The sequence below is a fragment of the Chrysemys picta genome, chromosome 25, assembly GCF_011386835.1.
Source record: "Chrysemys picta bellii isolate R12L10 chromosome 25, ASM1138683v2, whole genome shotgun sequence".
Lineage (NCBI taxonomy): Eukaryota > Metazoa > Chordata > Testudines > Emydidae > Chrysemys > Chrysemys picta.
Genome location: NC_088815.1, coordinates 13481709 through 13503363, shown reverse-complemented (window position 1 = coordinate 13503363; position 21655 = coordinate 13481709). Strand labels below are relative to the sequence as shown.

General features: G+C 56.0%; 1 protein-coding gene across 1 annotated transcript; it reads left to right on the top strand.

Annotated features, from left to right (window-relative positions):
• The first annotated feature begins 14016 nt into the window (after positions 1–14016).
• On the top strand, positions 14017–17167 carry GADD45B (growth arrest and DNA damage inducible beta). Its single transcript, XM_005278922.5, has 4 exons — positions 14017–15215; positions 15344–15445; positions 15709–15925; positions 16365–17167. Exons 1-4 carry the CDS (start codon positions 15172–15174, stop codon positions 16476–16478), a joined length of 477 nt encoding a protein of 158 aa, XP_005278979.1. The 5' UTR covers positions 14017–15171; the 3' UTR covers positions 16479–17167.
• Positions 17168–21655: the final 4488 nt, after the last annotated feature.

The following is a 21655-nucleotide window of genomic DNA, read 5'->3' as shown; positions in this document are numbered from 1 at the left end:
AGTGTTCCCGGTGGCTGGACAAACGGAGCGATGTGGCAGGCTTTGCCTTTTTGCGGTTCAGGTGCGGCTGGCACTTCATGTGGGAAAAGATATTGGTTTGGCACCGAGTGTGCATTCCTCACCATCCACGCCGCTTCATACACAGGGGGCCAGGTTGCTAGGCGAGAGGATTTTTTCCCAGATAACTTCTCATGTCAGTTATTATTTCCCATCCAATGCTGAATACAGCATGGTTGTGGGGGATCAAACAGGAATTTTACATGTTCTGGAATCACAGAGAATCTTGCCTGGCCATTTACTAAGTCATTCACTGGAGATATTTTATGCCAAAATTCATCTGTTCTCATAGTGCATATTCCAGAAGTGCATCACAGATCTGAGCATTCTAAATTCGGAAATGTGGTGCGCACTGATCACATCAGGAAATCGATCAGTTATCACCTCTATTTCGCAGAAAGATGCTGATAAACGACTGGTTGGATTCACAAAAGCCAGGCTCTTAAATTCAGGGTCTTCTAACAACATTGCCATCTTTGTCATGTAACCTAGTGCTTTGCAAAAATAACTGCACAGCTTCAACCAAGAATGTTTGATATGGGCTTGGATGGATCGTGTTTTCCTTTCTTGCCGAGTTACGTGTCCCAAAGCCCATATAACCACTTCAGATGCCAGCCACTGCCCAGAAGAGCCCTTGTCATTTAGTTCTAACATTTTCACGTGCAGCTATGCCAGAGCGTTGCCCACATATCTCTGTATAGCATCATCATCGCTGGGGCCAAAGGCGGATCTCCAGTGATTCGGTTTGGAGAAGTACAGTGAACCTGTTAATCATGGGCCACACTGCAGGCAAAACAATAAATGCACCTGCATCAAAGGACCCTAGATGCTCACCAATGTTCCCGTGGTCCTGCAGCAGCTCTCTGCTCTTCCTCATCCAAGGTACTGACAAAGGAGGAGTCCCGCATATCCCAAGTAGCCAAGGTACGTTCAAATCTCCCCAACGCCCACCAGGGCATTTCCACACGCTTCACAATGATCTTCAGGCTGGCATTGCAAAATGCCGTGTATTTATTCAGCGAGGCTACCATTTTGACACTTCCCTGACAGTGACCGTAAATGTCAATGATCGAACCCTCAACTTTCCTCGCCAATGATTTTCAACGCGTGCTCTGCCATTAAGTGCACGAGATGGCAGGGGCATACGCGCCTTGGTTCATTGTTCGCTTAGTTCTCATTCGAGATAATACACTGTGGTGCTTACCGGACATGTCTGCAGCATTATCTGCCAAATATGTGGAACGTTTATTCCAGGCAACGTTGTGTTTTGATAGCACACGGTTGGTTCCCTCCGAAACAATCCTGAGATTTATTTGATGTGCAAAGTAACCATATCTATAAACTCCGTAGCTGTGAGACTGTATGTTTCTGGGTGTTTGCATGTAACCAAGAATGGAAAATACTTCCCGACCTCGTCCAAACTAGCATCCAAAGGAAAATATCATTCAAGGCCGTCAATCACACGATGTTCATTTGCAAGTGCTTTAGGTGCGATTGTCCCTTGTATAACAGGGGTCACTTTTGTGGAAGCCCATCCATAGCTCTTGGCAATTTGGGAGTCTGGGAGCATTGGTTTAAACACAGGACTAACACGATCGCTGCTAGCACAAGGGACGTTATGCTCCAAAAGACATTCTGTAAATCAGACTGCAGCTTTGGTTATGTTATCACTCAGTTTTGACCCAGCAGATGGGAACAAAGTTGCCCATGGTTTTGACTGTCGCAGCCTTGGCACCGCTCGCACGTTTCTCCATAGCGATATGTCTTGAAGTATCTTTGTATTCGCCGTGACTAGCACTAAAATCAGCTCTGCAACGCTCATGAAAAGCAGACGTTCGCCCTCCCCTTGAGTATTGTAGAAAATGGTGCTGGGCCTGCCAAGTGTCTTGAAACGGACAAAGACTTTCACTTCTGTCTTGGACCAACCCTCAGTGTCTTCATCAGTCATGGCTGTTGCGGAGTCTTTCGGGGGGGTGGGGGGTAATTTTATTTTGATTTATTTATTTGATAATCCTGCAATTTCTGGCCTGTGCTCAAGTTTCATTTTTAATCATGTGAGACTCCGCTACCGATACGATAACCCAATCCCATTTTAATGCTCGTGCGATGCGGCCGGTTGTGGCTTTCTGAATTCCTTCTCAAATTACAACTCCACTCCTCCTGGGCATGGCGTTCCCGGCGGAAGTGGGGGGTTAATGACACACAGAGGGTGAGAGTCATAAAAAAACCCATGAGCGTGACCACCTGTCATGGAGTCACCAGGCAATGCTCTGGAGCTGCTCCATATGAAGCCAGCCAGACTCTGGGGGAGCCTCCTCTCTCTCTGAGCAGACTGTCTTCAGGGCAAGAAGCTTAGGCCGCTTCGACCTTCCTGGGTCTGGCCTCGGAGCATTCAGCCTCCCCTGCCCCTCCGTGCGCTTCCCGCAGCGAGTCCGCACAGGCGGGGATCCTGGGGCAGCCAGTGGGCCTGCACCCCAATTCCGCAGTCAGACCTGACTCTCTGCCAGCCAGTAAGACAGAAGGTTTATTAGATGACAGGAAAACAGTCCAAAACCGAGCTTGTAGGTACAGACAACAGGACCCCTCAGTCAGGTCCATCTTGGGGCCAGGGAGGCCAGAGCCCCATCTGGCCCCCCTCCATTTCCCCAGCCAGCTCCAAACTGAAACTCTCCAGCCCCTCCTCTGGCCTTTGTCTCCTTCCCGGGCCAGGAGATCACCTGATCTCTTTGTTCTCCAACACCTTCAGTTGGCACCTTCGCAGGGGAGGGGCCCAGGCCATCAGTTACCAGGAGACAGGGCGTTGGCCATTCTCTGTGCAGACACCATCACACTGGCCCTCTAGGGCTCTGCAACAATCACACCCCCTTATCCCACCACCTAGATACTTAAGCAATGCATAGGGGAAACCGAGGCACCCACACAGTATTCAGAGAAAACATTAAGAACATCCCCCACTTCGTCACACCGCCCAGGAGAAACACGTGGAGTTGTGACTTTGCACAAGTGAAATACTGCTTTGCGGCTATGCTTGCACACTCAGTTTGAATTGTATTTTCGTTCCCTCATAGTAACTGATTCTACTTTAATGCAGCAAGCTTAATGCGGGAAATGTTCTGCTTCAACCAGGAGAGAGGGTTGTGGGGGTCAAAACGGGACAATCCCCCCCAAACCCTGAACGGTGTCTCAATTTGGCTCCCAGAAATCCGAAAACACTGGGGATCGCTAGCTAGATTGGGCCTCCTTCTCAATGTCCTTGCACCTGGTGTAGTCACTTATATTAGTGCAAACTGGCTCACTGGCAGCGTGTCACCTCCGTTTTGCAATAGTGTAAATACCCACCCACGGGGCAGGTCAACGGAGAACCAGACCCAATAGCTCTGGTTTGTTTGGCCTCCTGCCTCCCCACGAGCCCATATTTTAGATGAGCTTTCCATACACGCACAGAAACTGCAACATTTGAAATGACTGCTCTTCATTAAACTCCGCTCCATGTGCTAATCTAAATACTAATCAACAACTAATTTCCTTTAACGAGCCGGGGACAGGCTTTTTACTCTTCCCTGCCAAAAAATAATAAGTCATAAATATTTATTTCAAGTGTAATTGATTGGAGTCATGATTTTATCCTTGCCTGCCAGGTTCTGAGCAATCAAAATAACTGCAGATACAGCCAGGAGACGGGGTATGGAGCAGATGCCGCTGTCCCAGGCTTTCACCCTGGAAAGAAAAAGACACAAGGACTGAAAAGTGACGGTGGTGATATTTTTCTAAGTCCATATTTGGGCACCTGAATAAGTGGCTGGATCTGGGGAGGTCCTTTAGAAGCGACCTCAGTGAAATCGTGGTGAGCAGCACCTTTTAAAATCAGCCTACTTCTCTCAATCCCTAAATCTAGTCTCAAAGGCGCCTAAAGGAATTCGCTACTCAGCACCCGGGGGATCTGGGCACCCAACTCCAGCCTTAAATGCCTATTCATTTTAGGCACATTTTGGAGTGATCGTTTCTGAAATTCCAACCCCTCAGCCGAGCTGCCCCCACGGCCTTTGCATGAGACACCTTGATTCCAGTCTCACCCCCCTCCTCGGAGTAAAGCCAGGGTAACTTCCCTGAAGCCAACGCAGTCACAAAGCCAGTGAGAAAAGAATCAGGCTCTGTTGTCTTTATCCTCATTGCTGCATCTAGCACCAAAAACCTGATCTTATATAGACCAATAAACCATCCCAGGAGACACGTCCGTCCGTCCCTCCCTTTAAATCAGAGTTAAAAACACAAGTGATCAGCAATACTGCACCGTGCCTCGCTCGGTGTGTCTGGTTTTCAACTGACTGGCAGGAGTTGGATTGTCCCAATGTTCCAAGGACTCGCTGAAGTTCCTGGCCTGCTGCCCAAGGTCCTCCGCGTGATCCTCCCAAGGCAGCTGCAGGTTGTTCCCAGTGGTCTCACAGCTGGCTGTGCCCGTCTGGGTTTGAAATGGAATCCACAGACAGCCATGTTGATTGGCTCCCTTTCGGGCCAGAGGCTAATCTCAGTTAGACTGGACTCATAGAAGATCAGGGTTGGAAGGGATCTCAGGAGATTCTAGTCCAAACCCCTGCTCAAAGCAGGACCAATCCCCAGACAGATTTTTGCCCCAGATCCCTAAATGGCCCCCTCAAGGATTGAACTCACAACCCTGGGTTTAGCAGGCCAAACCACTGAGCTATGCCTCCCCCCGTGGATGTCCACAGTCAGCAAAGAGTTAAGGCTGTGGACATCCATAAAGAGAAAGCGGCTCGCAGAGAGACAGGTATTTTGACAACCAGTAAGACCACATCAAGAACTCATAAAATTATAGTGCCGGCGAACATGGAGCGTCCTGTAAGGTACATTCGAAAACCTATCGACTACACCGGGCTGGATGATATCGGCCATGGAGGAAAGGTGAGAATCCATGTAAATTTTGAAGACTTATTTGAACTGAATGCGGTGGGAATGTTAGTTGAGATTAAAATACTTAGTGCTTGGTGCTGCCGTGAGGAGTGAGGGGTTGATCCAACGAACCCAGGAGCAGCACGGGCACAAAGTGAGATTTTTATGTTGAGGCCTTGAGCAATTTCTGCTTATAAACTTGTGATTGCCCGAAGTAACCACAAACCAGGAAACAACGGCTCAGGATTCTGATCATGGATATTTCATAACAATGCAATTGCACTAATGACTCCCTCTGGGGGGGGGTCACGGGGGTGACTCCGGCTTTGCACCGGGGTAACTGAGATCGGCCTCCAGCCCTTTACCAAGCTGCCATGCGAGCCGTGAATGAGATTTTCAGTTCCTCTCTGAACAATGGTTGTTCGGCTCAGCAGGGTCTGGATGAGGTGTGGAACCGGCCCGTCTTTTCTGGAAGAAATGCGGACGCTTTCTGTCAGATGCAGTCGGGAACTAGAACTGAGCCAGCCCCCTGCTGCAGGCAGACTGTTCTTTGTGCAAAGCTGAACTGAACGCAGAGAGGGTGGCTCCGGCTATGGCTATGGGATAGCTGGGTTCCCTTTCTGGTTACTTGACTTTGGCCAAGTCTCTTTGTCTCAGCTTCCCTGCTTGGAACTGGATTAATAATCCATCCTTTCCTCCCGCGCTTTGTCTGTCTTGGCTAGTTAGATCACAAACTCCTCAGGGCAGGAACTGTCTCTTACCATGGATCTGTGTAGGGCCGGGCACACCGGGACCCTGGTCCCAATCGGGGCCTCTCCACCCAGCTCTAATACAAACAACTGAAACTTTGACATGTGCTGAAAATGCCACCTGGGGCGCTGGCCCGTTCCACAGTCGACAGCCAGGGGAGCGAGACGACAGTTCTGCTGGATTTCAGACCCACTTGGAAAGCTTAGGGTGAGAAGCTTGGACACGTGGGTCCCAATCAGCTCTCGCAAAACACAAGAGACCAGCTGCTGCTTTTAAAAATCCCGGGCAGGCTCCACCGCGGGGGGAATTCGCCAGCACTCTGGGGGTGTCAACGTTGCTATGCTGGGGGTTTGCACTGATTGGTCCATTTCCCCGGCTGCCCTTGCAACGAGATGGAAATGATTTGCATCCACGTCACAGAACAGAATCATAGACATGCCGGGCTGGAAGGGACCTCAAAACATCATCAAATCCAGCCACCGGCGCTGAGGCAGGACCAAGGAAACCTAGACCATCCCTGACGGGTGTTTGTCCAACCTGGGCTTAAAATCCTCCAATGACGGCGATTCCACAACCTCCCTAATGCTTGACTAGCCTTCTAGCTAGAAAGATTTTCTTCAGAGCTAACCTAAATCTCCCTTGCGGCAAAATAAACCAGTTACTTCTTGTCCTGTTCTCGGTGGACATAGAGAACAATTGATCCTCACCCTCACCATAATCGGGATGTCTTTTCCCATTTGTCAGTGGGATATTGTGATGGTTAAAGTATAACAGGGTTCAAACAAGTGCTCCATCAATGGCTACTAGCCAAGGGGGGGATGACCCTAAACCTCTGACTGCCCGAAATCAGGAGGGGAACTCAGGGGTGGATGGCTCCAGAATTGCCCTATTCTGTGCATTCCCCAGGAAGCTCTGACCAGCCGCTCTAGGAAACAGGAAACTGGGCTCGATGGAGCATGGGTCTGACCCAGTACAGGAGCTCTTATGTTCTTATGAGTCAGAAAGTCCCTTTCCCTTGGAAACCAAAGTCAAAATTGAAGCACATAAGTCTGAGAACCTGGAAAACCCCTCAGCTCTATTCTTTTTAAAAGTGCCGGGGTTTTTCCATTCCATGTGTTCTTCTGGGCCCAGGATTCATCTGCTTGCCCGGCCATGGGACAGCTTTATGAATGGCAGGGTGTGCACTCGGAGATGGGGGCATAGCGTGATGTGCTGTGGAGAAGGCGCATGTGGAGGAGCCGGTGGCTGTGAGAGCGGAGCAGAGACCGAGAGGGAGAGACGTGGTTACAAGAAGAGACTTTAAGGTGGAGCTGCAGTCAGAAAATTGGCTCTAAAACGGGCCCCATATTAACCAGCGGGGACCTTTGTGATGTGTAAATGAAATAAATATAACAGTCAAAACGACGTGCCTTCCTGCCACACTCACACCACACCCCCTTGCACACTCAAGGTGTGCACCATCCCCTGGCACGTCCCTCACACGCTCACGCTGTGCACCACCACACCGCACATACTCACCCCGTGCAGCCTGGCCCAGCACAGCCCCTCGCACTCAGGCTATGCACCATCAGCACACCCTCCAGACACACATCCCACACGCTGCAGAAACACATCTACAATCCTCCCACCCTCAGTCCTCCCATTCTCGCACTTTCTCACCTGCACACTCCAAACCCTCACACAGCGCGCCCTTGCACACTTGCAAGCCCCCCCCCATCCTCCACCACATGCTCTCCCCTTGCACACCACACACACATACATGTAACCAGTGAACCAGCTCTGCCACCTCCCCCAGGCACCTATAAATACCCACGGCTCATAACCTGTGCTTTGTGGGCAGGTGCTTCCCACACAATGGAGCACGTCTGTGCCTCGTGTCCGTGCTGGACGCACACACCCAGCCCGGCAGCCCCCCCCCTTTCCCCCCAGCTGCTCACACTCCTGCCACGCTGCTGGGAAGCACTGGGGAGTGAGCAGCTGCGTGTAGCTAATAGCTACCTGTAGCTGCCCGTGGAGCCCATGTGCTTCTTTGTCCCTTCTGGCACATGGCAGCAAGCATGGCCGGCCACGTGACCCCAGCGCCCCCTCCCTCCCCCAGGGTGGGAGACCTGGCTCAGAGCAAAGGGCTCAGGTGGATGGGGGGGGATGACGCTGTCTGTCTCCATAGCAAGAGGTAACTGGTTCATGCAGCTGCTGCCAATCCCTTCTCCAGCCAATCTGGCCTGGAATCCCATCTCCAACGCTCGCCTCCCCATAAAGCCCCTAATTCTGCAGCTCTATATGCTGATGGGCGGGGGGTGGTTCCTTCCTGAGCCCTGCCCGCCCCCATCTCACACCCTGATTGGTGAGCACCGAGAGCCCACAGCTGCCAACATCCTGGCCCCCCACCAAGGACCCCGCTTCTCCAGGGCTGTTTGCCTGGCTCAACCCCTGTGGCAGTGAGTTCCACAGATGAAAGCAACAGCACGGGGCTGAAAGTCACGATCCACCTGGGGTCAAGATGGGGGCAGCCTGCTGGGAGCGGCTTGTTTCTTTCCTGCGCCCCGCTTGGCCGAGTGGCCAGGTGGCCTTTCACTCCGGGTTGTGGGGTGGCAGACACAAGTTCCTCCCGGGCCTAGCATCTGTTTGTGCCAAACTCCTCTTCCTGTAACACCAGCTAAATGGGCCGGGCCTGATCTCCCAGCCCGAGGTCACTGTCAGAAGGGTGAGCTGGTGCCCGCGGGGTCTGGCTGCTAGGAACCGCGCTGAGCTGGTGAATAGGAATAGGATCTGTGTGGGGTCTGGCTGGCCTGTGACGACTCCTCGGCAGGATGGCCACTGCAGCTGCTCATCCTTTGTGCTCATCTCAGCACTGAGCCGGGCAGCCAGTGGGGAGCCAGGGTCAGACTCCCAGGTGGAGACGTTCCCTGATGCCAGGATCTGCAGACAGGTAACACGTGTCCATCCAGGAATGGATGGCCAGCCACCCGCAAGAGCAGACACAACACACACAGCTGCACCCTTACCCACAAACAACACATACGCCCATACACACGGACAACACTCACGCCCACCTGAGCACACACACACACACACGCGTGAGGGCCCGCAACACATACACTTGCTGCCACCCGTGCACCCCACACTCAGCTGCCCACCCAATGTGCACACAGCCCTGAGTGCACGTAACACACACGCGTGCCTACTCAGCAAGTGCCCACGCCAACCGTGCACGCAAGTGTGCACGCTCACCCACCCACCCACGTGCATGCAAGTACACACTGCCTGCCCCCCCACCTCCCTAACCATTCCCCAGCTCAGCCCCTCAGTCCCGGGCCCTAGCAGCCCACATGGGTGCCACCTGGCAGCCCAGAGACATGTGTTTCCGGCAGGCACCTCAAGTCCAGGGATTAAGAACAAGAATGAAGCAGCCACAGCACAGCCGGTTGCCTAGAAAACCTGGGCGGGGGTCAAGAGGAGGGCAGGGTAGAAGGGGGGGGCTTCCCCCACATGCCCCACACATCACCTGGCCCCGCACACACTGCAGCTGGGACCGACACATGCCCGGCACAATGGGGTCACTCAGACAGCACCAGCTGCCACTCACCCAGACACACATGCTGCTAATCAACCCCTGCAGCTGGACCAAAGCCAAGTGAAGGGCCCCGGGGCTGGATCCGCAGCTGGGGTCAGCCAGCCTGGCTCCGGTCCCCCAGATGTTCCCAGATGGCTCCGAAGTCCCCTCTGTTAACCTCCGGGGGCCGCTGGCTCTAAGGTGTTTGCCGCTCTGGGCAAGCCAGGAACTGACGCAGGGAACTGACAGGTTCCAGGACTCCCCTTCCCTCGCCAAGCCCCACCTGCACCTAGAGCGGAGCCAGCCCTGGGCTGCCCCCCGGCTGAGCTGGGCAAGGGCTGTCCTGCGGTCCAGCCCACCTTCACCTGCCAGCCAGGCACATTCACGCCGGCTCTGCTTGCACCGTGGCTGGCAAAGCTCCGGGGCTTTTGCATGCGTGATCTCCTGAAGGCGAGGGCAAGGTTTCTGGGGGTACTGCAGTGATCAGAGATAGCAAGAACGGTGGGGGCTAGAGAGAGGGTGGGGTGTATATGAAGAGGTAAATGGGGGGGGGCTGGACAGGGATAGAGAGAGGGGTGACGTGCTCCGGCCTCTGTCCTGACCCGGAGAGGACGTGGCTGGAGCTGGGGGTGTCTGTCAGTAATTACCTCCTCCCACAGCTTTGCTATCACACCAGCTGCCTCCAGCCCCATCTGGCTGCCCAGACCAAGCCCTGCAGCCTCCCACGGGGAAAGCAGGTGAATGGAAACTCTGTCACCCTGGCAACCAGGTAGGAGCCCCAGATGTCCCCTGAGCGCCCCACCCAGGAAGCACCGGGGCTCCGGCACCAGGGGAGCAGGCCCTGCAGAGCGGGCCCCAGGCAGGGCTGGTGGGAGCCAGGCCGAGGCCTGGGAAGAGCTAAGGGTTTGGGGGATCAGGGTCTGTCGCAGCCCCCCCAAGCCTGGGGAAGCGGCTCCCCAGAGCTGCCTCCTTGCAGGAACTGGGCTCTGGCGCCAGATGGCACCTCCCAGGGAGGGCTGAGTGCCTCCTGCCGGCTGTGCCGCGGGCAAAGTCCCCTGCTCACGTGGTCCCCACCTGGCTGTTGATAGCAGCTGCATGCGCTGACGTCCCAGTGTCCACGGGCACGGTGCAGCATGCCTGCACCCACCACTACCCCGCCCCCGCCATCCCTCTGCACCCAACGCTGGGCCCTCGCCACGGGGCCACGCTGCGCCCCTGGCATCTTGGGGAACCTCCGGCTGACATCAGACACACGCACTTCCTGCAGCCCCAGAAACATGCCAGCTGCAAACTGCGTCCCCAGCCCCGTCTCTGGGCTCAGACTGCTGCCTCTCTGCAACTCCCGGGCCGAGTTTACTGCAGGATAAATCCCGATCAGCTTAAAGAAAAACACTGCGCTGGCCAAACCAGAGCGCGGCTGGCCTGTGGCAGCGAGCATGGAGCTGGCAGGCTGCCCTGCTCCTACCCTGGGCCGACACAGAACGTTCTCTGACTGCAGCCGGAGGGAACGGAGAACAACAGGATGGGGAGGCCGGGCCTTAAAAACAAGCCGAGCAGAGAGGGAAATCGGATCCGCCTGGGGCGTGCAAGTAGAGGCGGTTTCGGTGGGTCGCTGCCTGCCGGCGGCTCGTATTAACTAGATAATACAGCCCGACGAACACGGCTCGAGCCAAGCCCTTCGCTTGTTCCACCACCAGAGCTGCCCCATTGCACAGCGGGGGAAGGCCCTGCCATACGGCAAGCCGTGCAGTACCCAAACCTACACAGAAGAGAGCTGCACAGAGAGCAAAGGGGAGGCCAAGTCCCTCAGTTCTGGAGCTCTCACCTCAAGACACCTTGAAGAGGGGCACCTCTGAAAACCAGGCCCCTTCCAGAGGTCTCAAGTTGCACTCCCAAAATCAGCACCCACTTTCTGTCCCCTTATCTTGCCGTGAGTCTGTGAGCTGTCACCACGCTGGGTCAGCAGGTGGCAGCAACCAACCACAGTTCCATCCCGGTGACATGCCCTACCCGGGCATCCAGCCCCCCACTGCAGAGGATGGCGCTGTCGGGGGGGACCGACACGGGGAGACGCGTGGCAAACTAACAGTGCATGGAAACAACAGGAGGTTTTAACTGGAACACGGCCCGGAGCCTTCGCCGCTTAATAGAGCTGGGGCATGAAGACTCAGAGATGCACAGATCCCAGGGTTAGGAAGGACCGGCATGATCACCTAGTCTGAGCTCCTGCACATCGCAGGGCACAGAACCTCGCCCGCCCACACCTGCAACCGCCCCCAAATAATTCCTGTTGGAACCAGAGCAGATCTTTTAGGAAAACAGCCAGGCTGGATTTTAAAGTGGCCAGCGATGGACGCTTCACAAATTGCTCTGATGGCTACGCTCCCGGTACGAGATGCACGTCTTATGTCCAGTCCGAGACTATCCAGCGTCACCTGACAGTCATGTGACCTTGCTACACCATTGTCTGCTGGGGGGAAGCCCATTAGCAAAGGTTTGTTCCCTGGGTTGGTACTCGCAGACTGTGATCGAATCACCCCTTAGCTACGCAAAGGTTTGTCATGCTCGGGGCAGGGGGGAGCGTTTCGATAGCTATCGCCTGAGCGTCTCAGCTCGGACCTTTGTAGCCCACCCCGTGGCAGAAAAAAACTCAAACGCGTGGCCCCTGCAGGCTCGCAGACCAGGAGCCAAACGAAAAGGATCTTGTGATTTTTTAAGTCAATCTCGTGATTTGGAGGGGGTGGGGGACGACTCCAGATTTTGGGACGCTTGGGGACGGCAGTACTCTGTGTCTGTCCAGCACCAGGCCTGGCTCAGGAAAGTCACTTTGAAGTGCCACGATCCCGCAAGGAAAGCAGAGGAAGGTTGCTAACGAGGAGCATGGCTCATCAGCAGGGGTAGCCATCCCCGAGCCAGGACGGAGGGTGACTCCCCCTACGCCCACTACAGCCCGGCCTACCAGCGGGGCTGTCTGCAGGGCCGGGGATGGCCAGCGTGAGTCCCTCGGGACCTGCTGTTAGCTCCTATCTTTGCAACCTCCTTATTCACATGACCCAAAACGCTACAGCATTCAGCGAGGGTCACTCACCCCTGCCCAGGATCTCACCGCCTCAGCTTCCCCGGGGGCAGCACTAGGGTGACCAGACAGGAAGTGGGAAAAATCGGGATGGGGGTGGGGGGTAATAGGCGCCTACATAAGACAAAACCCCAAATATCGGGACGGTCCCTATAAAATCGGGATATCTGGTCACCCTATACCCCACCGAGGGAGGGGTTGATGAGTCAATGTCTGAAGGCACTTTCAGAATAAAAGCCCCATGGAAGGGCTACTACATGTGATTAACTTATTGTTATAATTGCAGCAATAGGGTTACTACGGAGTCTGGATCTATCACGGTGTTTAGATACCTTATCTATCCATCCCCATACACTTCCCACTGTCTATCCATCCAGCCCCACATGCACCCCACTATCTATCCCTATACACACCCCTCTATCCATCCATCACCCCATCCGCACCCATTGATCCCCATAGACACCCCTCTGTCTATGCATCCATCCATTGATCTCCATATACACCCATCTATCTATCCCTATACACACCCCTCTATCCATCCATCACCCCATCCGCACCCATTGATCCCCATAGACACCCCTCTGTCTATGCATCCATCCATTGATCTCCATACGCACCCGTGCATAACCATCCATTGATCTCCATACGCACCCCTCTATCTATCCCTCCACACCCATCCGTCTACCCATCCATCCCCCTACACACCCTGCTATCCCTCTGTCAGACCTCTAGAGTTCCCATCCCAGCTGTCTCTCAGGCCCAGAGCCTGGGTACCTCCCCAGCCTGGGGGATCTGGGCCGATGCCCACGGAACTCCCACTGAGATCAAAGGAGGGGGCTGGGGGGGCGCAACCCCCCAGAGCTGTTTGCACTAGTCCCAAGCCGATCCGCCAGCCTGCTCTGCGCGCCGTGCCCGCTAGGTGGCGGCCTTGCCCGTCGCGAGCTCCCTCCGCCGGGTGGTGTGGCAGCTGCAGGCCTGGCACTGCTGGGCGCGAAGTCAGCGGCCCGGCGGGTTTGCTCAGCGCCCGGCCCGGTTTGCAATGACAACACCCAACCGCAGGGCGCCGAGCAGCCACCCCCGGGCGCCCCAGGCAGGAAGGGTCAGAGGTGGGAGAAACTCGCCCCTCTGCAGCCTGAACCCCAGGCCCCCAGCGCCCCCCCCCTCCCAGCACCACATCAATGTCATTCATTGCAACCCCCGGGCGGTCCTTGGAGCCAGGGGACGCGCCCACCTGCCCTGTGCACTTTCTGAGTTTTTTTGCAAATCCAGCTGGGGCTAATCTCCCCCCAGTTAGCCTCGAGCCTATTGCAACATGCGCTGTTTTGCACCGGGGACCTTTTACCTCTGCAAAAGTTCAGGCTCCGAGCCCGACCTCCCACCTGCTTTGCAGAGCGGAATGTTATGCGAACCTCGCAACCCCCCCCAAGGCCAGCAGCGCTCCCTGCAAGTCTCCTGGCAGCTCCGCTGCTCGGGAAAGTACACGGTGTCTTGTTTGAGTTCCCGGGTTTGTGAGGGATTTGGAGGTTGGTTCATTCTCTGCCTGAAATAAATCTTGCCACCCAAGCGGCGCCCATCGTGAGCGCGAGCCCGAAGCGAGCCTGGTCTGCGGCTGGCAGCGCCAATAACGTCTGTCTGCACAGCCCCGCACCTGGGGTCTGAGCCGCGCTGCAGAGGGGGAAAAGAGAGGACAACCTAGAAAGGTCCCAGCCAAGGAAACATGATGCACGCTGCAGGGGTTGTTGTGAAACGAGTCACAACGTTTTTGCAAGCTGCAGAAACCATGACGGGCTCGAAAAATCTCATGATTAACTCATCCTTTCCCCTCCGCCGCCTACACAACACAACACACAGCTGGGTGCTGTTCGTTTTCTGCCTACGAGGTGGAACGGGTATCGCCCTGCTCAAATGGGGGAGAGGGGAGGCAAAGGACCCTTGCAGAGCAGGGAATGCACTGGACAAGTTTGCTGTTTGCAGCCCCAGAGCTCAGTCCTACACACACACACACACTCGACTCCAGCAGCTCGGAATTTGCTCCGGAGTGGAAGAGAATAACGACTCTCCCTTTGCATAAAACGTCCCTGCTTTTCCTTTGCAAAATGCATCCTCGCCTGGAGGTGATTTTTGCCCCCGAACAGCTGCAGAGCAAGCCCGGGGAAGGATGGCGGGGGGTGGGGGGGATTTCCATGGGCATGCATTTGAATTCAAACACTTGGGATATTTATTTCCTCTCAAAATAGCCCATCCAAATTCTCCAGCGAGGGATCTCGCCTAGGTTTGTTTTCCCCTGGACAAAACAGCTTGCAGACCTGCCCCCTCGGCTGCAAGCCCAGAGCTCTGTGGAAATCCCATGCCTCTGCCCAGCACAGGAACAAAAACTGCTGGGAAATTTCAATCGAAACTCTCTCTCTCTCTCTCGTGTTGTTTTTTTTTTTAAGCAAATCCAACCCTTGCAAAACTTCCCCGCCCCACGTGGGGGCCACTTGCTATTTTCCCCAGAGCGAGAACCAATCAGCGGGCACCGGGTTTTTTTCCTTTGTGGCCGAAGAACCAATGGGAAAGGAGAGGCCACGCCCCCTTCGGCAAGGCAATAAAAGGCGCCTTCAGCGGGTGCTGTCTCTAAGACTGTTTCGGGGAGCCGGGGTGTTTGATTCGGAGTGGCACCGGATTGACTCGCAGGTGGCGTTTCTGACCTCGCGGGGAAGACTGAGCCAGCCTGGTTCCTCCAGTGGATTATTGCACGGTTCCTGCCTTCTGGGGGGCTGCGGGGGAGCTAAGGGTGGCCGCTTCTCCCTCCCGACTTCAAGCCATTGTGGATTATAATTGCACCATGACCCTGGAAGAGCTCGTTGCTTGCGACAACACCGCCAAAAAGTAAGTGGCTCCCTCCTTTGCAAAGCCGGGGCGTGCGGATGCCCCAAACCCTCCTTCAGGTCTCTCCGCCCGCGGGCCTTTCCCGAGCCGCCCGGTCTTAATTCGGTTCTGCCCCCCTCTCTCCCCAGGATGCAGACGGTGAGCGAGGCGGTGGAACAGCTGCTGGTGGCGGCTCAGAGGCAAGCCTGCCTGACAGTCGGCGTCTATGAGTCGGCCAAGCTGATGAATGTGTGAGTATCTCTGGCCCCGGCGTGTGCCGGTCTGATCAGCTGACGTGGCTGGTGGAAAGAGGGGGGGGGGAGGGTTGTGCCTTGTTGGAGCTGCTGCGGAGGGAGGGATCTGGGTGTGAAAGATGCGAGAGAACAAGCTCTGGCATTGGTGGTGGTTCAGGAACAGCTGGGGGGGTGTATGAGACTCATTTCCTTAGATGGACCGTTTGTGGGGTCTGTCTCCCCCATATCCTGACCCGTCTGCTTCTTCCCCTTGCCTGCAGGGATCCAGATAGCGTGGTGCTTTGCCTCCTCGCCATTGATGAAGAAGACGAGGGTGACATCGCCTTGCAAATCCACTTCACCCTCATCCAGGCCTTCTGCTGCGACAACGACATCAACATCCTGCGGGTGTCCGGCATGCAGCGGCTGGCCAAGGTCCTCGGGGAGAGCTCGGAGGACAACAGCGAACCCCGGGACCTGCACTGCATCTTAGTGACGGTGAGTCCCCGGTGGTTCGGGTGACCAGATGTCCTGATTTTATAGGGACAGTCCCGATTTTGGGGCCTTTTTCTTATATAGGCTCCTATTATCCCCACCACCACCACCCCTTGTCCCGGTTTTTCACATTTGCTGTGCGGTCACCCTACCTGTGTTGCTGGGTGCCAGAGGTTGCCGAGCAGGGTGGGTGTCCATCACCTGGGAGCCAATTCCACCGCCTGTAGGGGAGCGCTTGTATTGTGCAGTGGTGCTGATGCAGGGCTAAAATTGGCAGCCACGTGACCTGGGGCTGAGCCAAGTTGCTTCAGTGATGTGTGTGTATTCCCGAACAGCCAGTGGTGTGGGTCACCGCTCAAATATGTCTCGTGAATGGGCTGGGGTGACGTCCAGGAAGTTTGTGTTTGTTGCTAACGGTTGGATCTGTGTTCTCTCCCACCAGAATCCCCACACTGATTCCTGGAAGAGCCAAGGGCTGGAGGAAGTGGCCAGTTACTGTGAAGAAAGCCGTGGCAATAACCAGTGGGTCCCCTACGTCCCGCTGCTGGAGCGTTGAGCTGGGCACCGCCTTCTCGTTTTGTGCTGAATTCCTGTTTTTTTAACCAAAAAAAACAACATTTTAAAAAATAAAAAACCACCCCATCAAAATCAAAGCTAAGGAGTACCGGAGAGGAGCGAGCATGGGCCGGCAGCGATGGTGTGCGTGGAAAGGGAGGTGCGCCGGGCGACTGGCCATAGCAAAGGGGCTGTGACTGCGTCGAGACCGTTAAAGGAGCAGCTCGCTGGAGCAGGCTGGCAGGAGATGCGCTTGGGGGAATGACTGAATCAAGGCGACTCGCTCCTTGGATGTGAGGAGCGCTTGAATCCTGTACGCAAGGCACGACGTGTTTCTCTGACTGCGTGGGGCGTGGATGCCACTGATCCATGGCAAGGGACTGGCGTTCCCTCCGCTCCCTTTCTCTGCAGCGGGAGCGGGCATGGCCACGTTTTTGCCAAGGACTTAATGTGGCAGGGTGGGGAAGAGACTGGATTTTTATTTTTTTGCATCTGCTTTGTGTTGTGGATGGAAGATGTGAGGACTGAAAAGGACAGTTGCAAATGAACTCTTTATTTTTCAATGGACAGAATGTCTTATATTTATAAACTCAAGATTGCAATTTTTTTCTTTGCACTCAAGCCACTAAAAGAGTCTGATTCTATATATTCTTGTACGATGAACTTGCAATAAATTTTCTGAAATCTAAATATCACTTCCTCTTGCATTTTTCCTCCCCCCCCCAGCTGTGACACTTCCCGGTCTCTGCATGTTGCATCAGAGCAGCATGTCCTGTACTCGGTGATCGGATCAGGATGTAGTTGTGTTCTTAACGCAGCTTCCAGGAGCCAGCCCTGTTCTCACTCTTTGCAAAACACTGCGGCTTTCTGGCTGCGAGGCGCCACCACTTCTGTAAATTGACAAAGAGGCTTAAACAAGCAGCAATTAAGGGCTGGCCTGTTGCAAAATGCCATGTGAGCGCCTGGCTGGTGCAGCCTCCTGCCTAGTCTGCAGCGAAACAGGATTTTGTCTGGTTTCAGGGTGTGGAGGAAGGAGCACAAGCCAAGTGCTAATTAGGTCCTTAAATTGACACTCAAAGCCTCCTTTTCTCCCCCCTTGCCCCCCCCCCCTAAAGTGGGATCTGAGATCATCCGCTTGTAGGTTTGACTCGACTTCCTGAGGTGCACAGAAGTTTCTCTCCCAGCCCCTCCCTGTCAATGAGCGTGCACCCCACAACGCACGGCTGAGCTGGAAGCAGCCCTTGCTGGCTGTATGTTTCCTGTGCAGGGTTTGCCCCCACAGCTGCTGCAGATGTATTTCTGCCTCCAGTTCTTTCTACAGCAGCCTGGTTCCACGGGGCGGCCACTGACTCCTGGCAGCTTGGGAAGCACGGAGCAGCTACAGAACAAGCCCCTAACTCGTGCTAGCCCCTTCCTGGCAAAGCAGCTGGTCAACGGGGGCAGGCACACCCAGCCCTTGGCTTAGCACAGGCTAGCTGGGCCATGGCAGCGGGTCCAGACCCTGCTCTGGGGCCTCATGGAGCAGGGTTAGATGGGGCCCCAAGTATGGGGCAGGGTTGGTCCTACCCCCCCCCCCCCCACCGCATGCAGGTAGAGTCCTTATACCTGTGGTTTGCCTGTGCTGGGGCATTCCTAGCCCAGTGTTGCGTGCAGATTGAGAGGGGAAAATACACTTCTCTCCTCCTGCTTTGAGCCTTGTGGGCAGAAAAGTCTCTCCCCTCTTCCCCCCCATGGCTCTGCTGCAGGGTGGGGGCAGCTAAACCAGCCCCTACCTGTGCAGCATAAACAGGGAACTAGCCACTGGGGTTTTTTTAGTTGCCGGTATTTAAAAGGGCACCAGCCCCAATTGTGGGCTACAGGCAGCAGTGACTGGCTGGCAAAAATAGCCTTTAATTTGAACAAGCCGTGCACGCAGGCTCAGCTAATGGGAGATCTGGCCTAACCTCCCCTGCTGCATCAGTGTAATGGGGGGGCCTGTCCCACCCAATCAAGATCACGCTCTAGTGCTTTAAATCTATTCCACTGCTGGTGTCCCCATTTTGCAGGGGGGAAACTGAGGCACAGAGGGGGGGCAAGACTGGGGTAAGTGGAGCCTGGGTCTCCTGAGCCTCATGCTGGTTCCTCCTGACTGGCTGAGGTAATGGGTCAGGAGGAAATACAGCAGTGAGCTGCCCCATGGTTTGGGGGCTTGTTTGACCCAGGGGTTAGTGGGGGGAGGGGATGCTAGGGTTGGCTGCCCAGCGGCATCTGCCTTTCTCCACTGCTGCAGCTAGTCCCCTTGGCAGCCAGTCCGCGATGGTTTACACTCGCAAGCCCACCGGGGCTGCAGGGAAGAGACACACACTGATAGGTGGGCCTGCATCTTTCCATGGGCATAGGGAGCCCATGCACTAGGGCCATGCCCTGGACACCCAGCACTGAGGAGAAGTTGTGCCCCCGCCGGTGAGAGCTGCCTTCAATTCCCGTGTCCCCTCTCGGACTGCGGTGAAGCCGACCCTGGGCACAGCATCGCTTTCAATTCTGGAGTGTGACCTGCATCTAGAAAGCGAAATCCAGACTGAACAGCTGCTTCCCTGGGGCAGGGAGTCAGGCTTGAGGGGAAACCCTGGTGCTTCTGCAGGGAACAAAGTGTTTGTGAAGAGCTAAGACAAGAGGAGGGTTTCTAGGAAGCCGACCTGAGAGAATCTAATGGAGTCCGGGTTCCTCTGCACAAAAATACTCCCCCTGCCCCCCCCAACCTGCAAGATTTGCAGCCCCCCCCCCCCAATCCTTGCAGCTTTGTGCCAGAGCTTGAAAATCAGGAAATGCAACCGAGTGGGACTCGCAAGAAACAAACATGAAACTGACAAATCTCCCCAAACTGGAAGAACCTAAATAAATAATATGGAAGAAAATGGGGTGGGGGCTGTTTGGGGAAAAAAGGCTAGGTGTATAAAATACATATGCAGTTGCACAGGTAGATGAGGGGGTCATTGTGTGCACCACCCCCCCACCCCACACACACACTTTTGCACATGCAGCAGTGGCAAGGGCACTTGAGCACCTGTTTGCAGCCTGAGGGTGAGCCCATCCCGTAGGTGTGCAGCTCCGTGCGTGCTAGCCCACGCGTGTTCCCGTGGGCATGCGTGCGTGTGGGTGTCCATGGGCGTGTGCTCGTCTTGTGTGTATTGGCCTGCAGTCGCCACTGCCCCTGCACTCCTGTCATTAAGGCCCCAGTATGTACTCCCAGCTCCACCCCCTCCCCGGCGGCTGGGAATGGGCAATGAAGCCTTGCTCCCCCAGTTAGCCTGTGGTTAGACTCCAGCCAGGGGGACTCCAGGGGGTGACCCCTCCCATCCAGAGATCCGCCCGTCTCCCCGGCTGGGCAGGCCCCGGCTCGTGGGCGTGGGGAACGAGGGGGTGGCGTGGCGGGCACTGCCATGCAGGAAGCCGCCCTTTGAGCACAACTCCCCCAGGCTGTGTGGGCAGGGGGTGGTTCTGAGCCCTGCCAGTAGCAGGCTGCCTCATCCTCCCCGGGCCAGGGAACCCCCCCCAAGCTCCTGGCAGACCTGCTGGCTGCTCGGCACCCACATGCCCGCCCCCTCCGCGCCCACGCTCTGTGCTTGGGAGGGCTTCTCCCAGCCACATGGGCTCAGCAGAAATCCCCTGCGCCGCCTCCAGACGGAGGGACTCGGAGCCCAGTGTCTCCGTGATGAAGTCACCACAACCACCAACCACACCGGAGGCAGCTGAGCAGCGAGTGATGCTCCCAGCCCGGAGGGACGGAGGGGAGACGGAGGCTGACACCATCTGATCCCCAGGGGCCAAGGGAGGGAGGGATGGAGGAGAGGGGGTGTCCACACCCCCATTACCAGAGACACGTCCCCGCAGCCTTATGCCCTCCCTGGGGACCTGACCCCGAACCCACGGCAGCCGACAGGAATCTTTCCGCCCTGGATCAGGCCCCCTAAGAGAAGCAGCCACTCAGGAGCCGTGCCCACCTCTTCCTGCCCTGCCCTGAGGCTGGTTAGAAACAGGGCGGCGAGGTGTGTCCGCGCTCGCAGACCGAGGGGACCGGGTGGCACAGAGGAATGAGTGTATGGGGCACGGCTTTGCTCTTCTGTGTTGCGGGGTGGGGAGTTGAGCCCTGGAGACAAAGCCCCCTCCTGGCCCTACGGCAGGTAGAGGGCTGCCACGCAGGGCTGAGATCCACCAGCATAGAGCAGGCTATGAGGGACATCAGCCTTTGCTGCACCCATTCAGGGCCTAAGGAGAGGGTTTGCGGGGGAGGGGAGAGCATTGTCTAGTGGTCAGAGCAAGGGCCTGGGAGTCAGGACTCCTGGGCTCCAGTCGCCGCTCTGCCACTGACTCACTGCGTAACCCTGGGGATGTCCCAGCCCTGCTCCGTGCCTCAGTTTCCCCATCGCTGAAATGGGCGCGATAACCCTACCTTCCCCACACACCCTCCCTTCTTCCTGGGGAAGGAGCAAAGGCTACATGGTGCTCTGAGTGCCTCAGTCGCAAGACGCCGGCGGTGCAGTGTAGCTATTTCATGACTCAGGCACCAGTGCTGCCGGTTTCCCCAGCACAAACTCCATGACCAAGGCTGGGCTGGAAGCATTCAGGAAGGGAGGGAGAGCTGGGGATTCCCCTGGGAGAAGCAACAGGGAGAGGATGACACGCAAAGCCGTGAAGCATTCTGTGCCTGGCCTGGCAGCAGCTGCCGAACAGGTGGCAAGGGCTACGCAAATAGAGCCAGGTGGCCAAACAAGCCAATAAGGAAGTGATGCAGCTGATTCCGGCTTAGCCCTCACCCAGGAGGCCCTTCTGGGGGTCGAGCCCCACTCTTTCTGTTCAGCCCCTAAAGCCTCACACGTGTAACTCGGTTTGGTGGGTCTCAGCCTATCCCCTCTGGCTGACACAGGCCCACAGCATCTGGCCTGATTAGCCAGCTCCCCCTGGGACTATCCTGGGAGCAGGGTCAGGAGTGAGGTGCAGCGGGGAGCCCGGGACTGGACAATCCCAGGGTGGGTAGGTCAGGAGTGAGGTGCAGCGGGAAGCCCAGGGTGGGGCCTAGGATAGCAGCTCAGAAGCTAGGTCTCTGGGGAGGCCCAGTGGCCACGCAGCCAGCACATCTGATAGCGCTGCTCACTCATGCTCCTAGCCCTGCTACAGGCAGGGTCATCGTCTACTCCAGGG

Coding starts and splice junctions, on each gene's coding strand:
- GADD45B (XM_005278922.5), top strand. CDS start 15,172: ATGACCCTGGAAGAGCTCGTTGCTTGCGACAACACCGCCAAAAA. Junction 15,446..15,708: donor TCGGCCAAGCTGATGAATGT/GTGAGTATCTCT, acceptor CCTTGCCTGCAG/GGATCCAGATAGCGTGGTGC. Junction 15,926..16,364: donor TGCACTGCATCTTAGTGACG/GTGAGTCCCCGG, acceptor CTCTCCCACCAG/AATCCCCACACTGATTCCTG.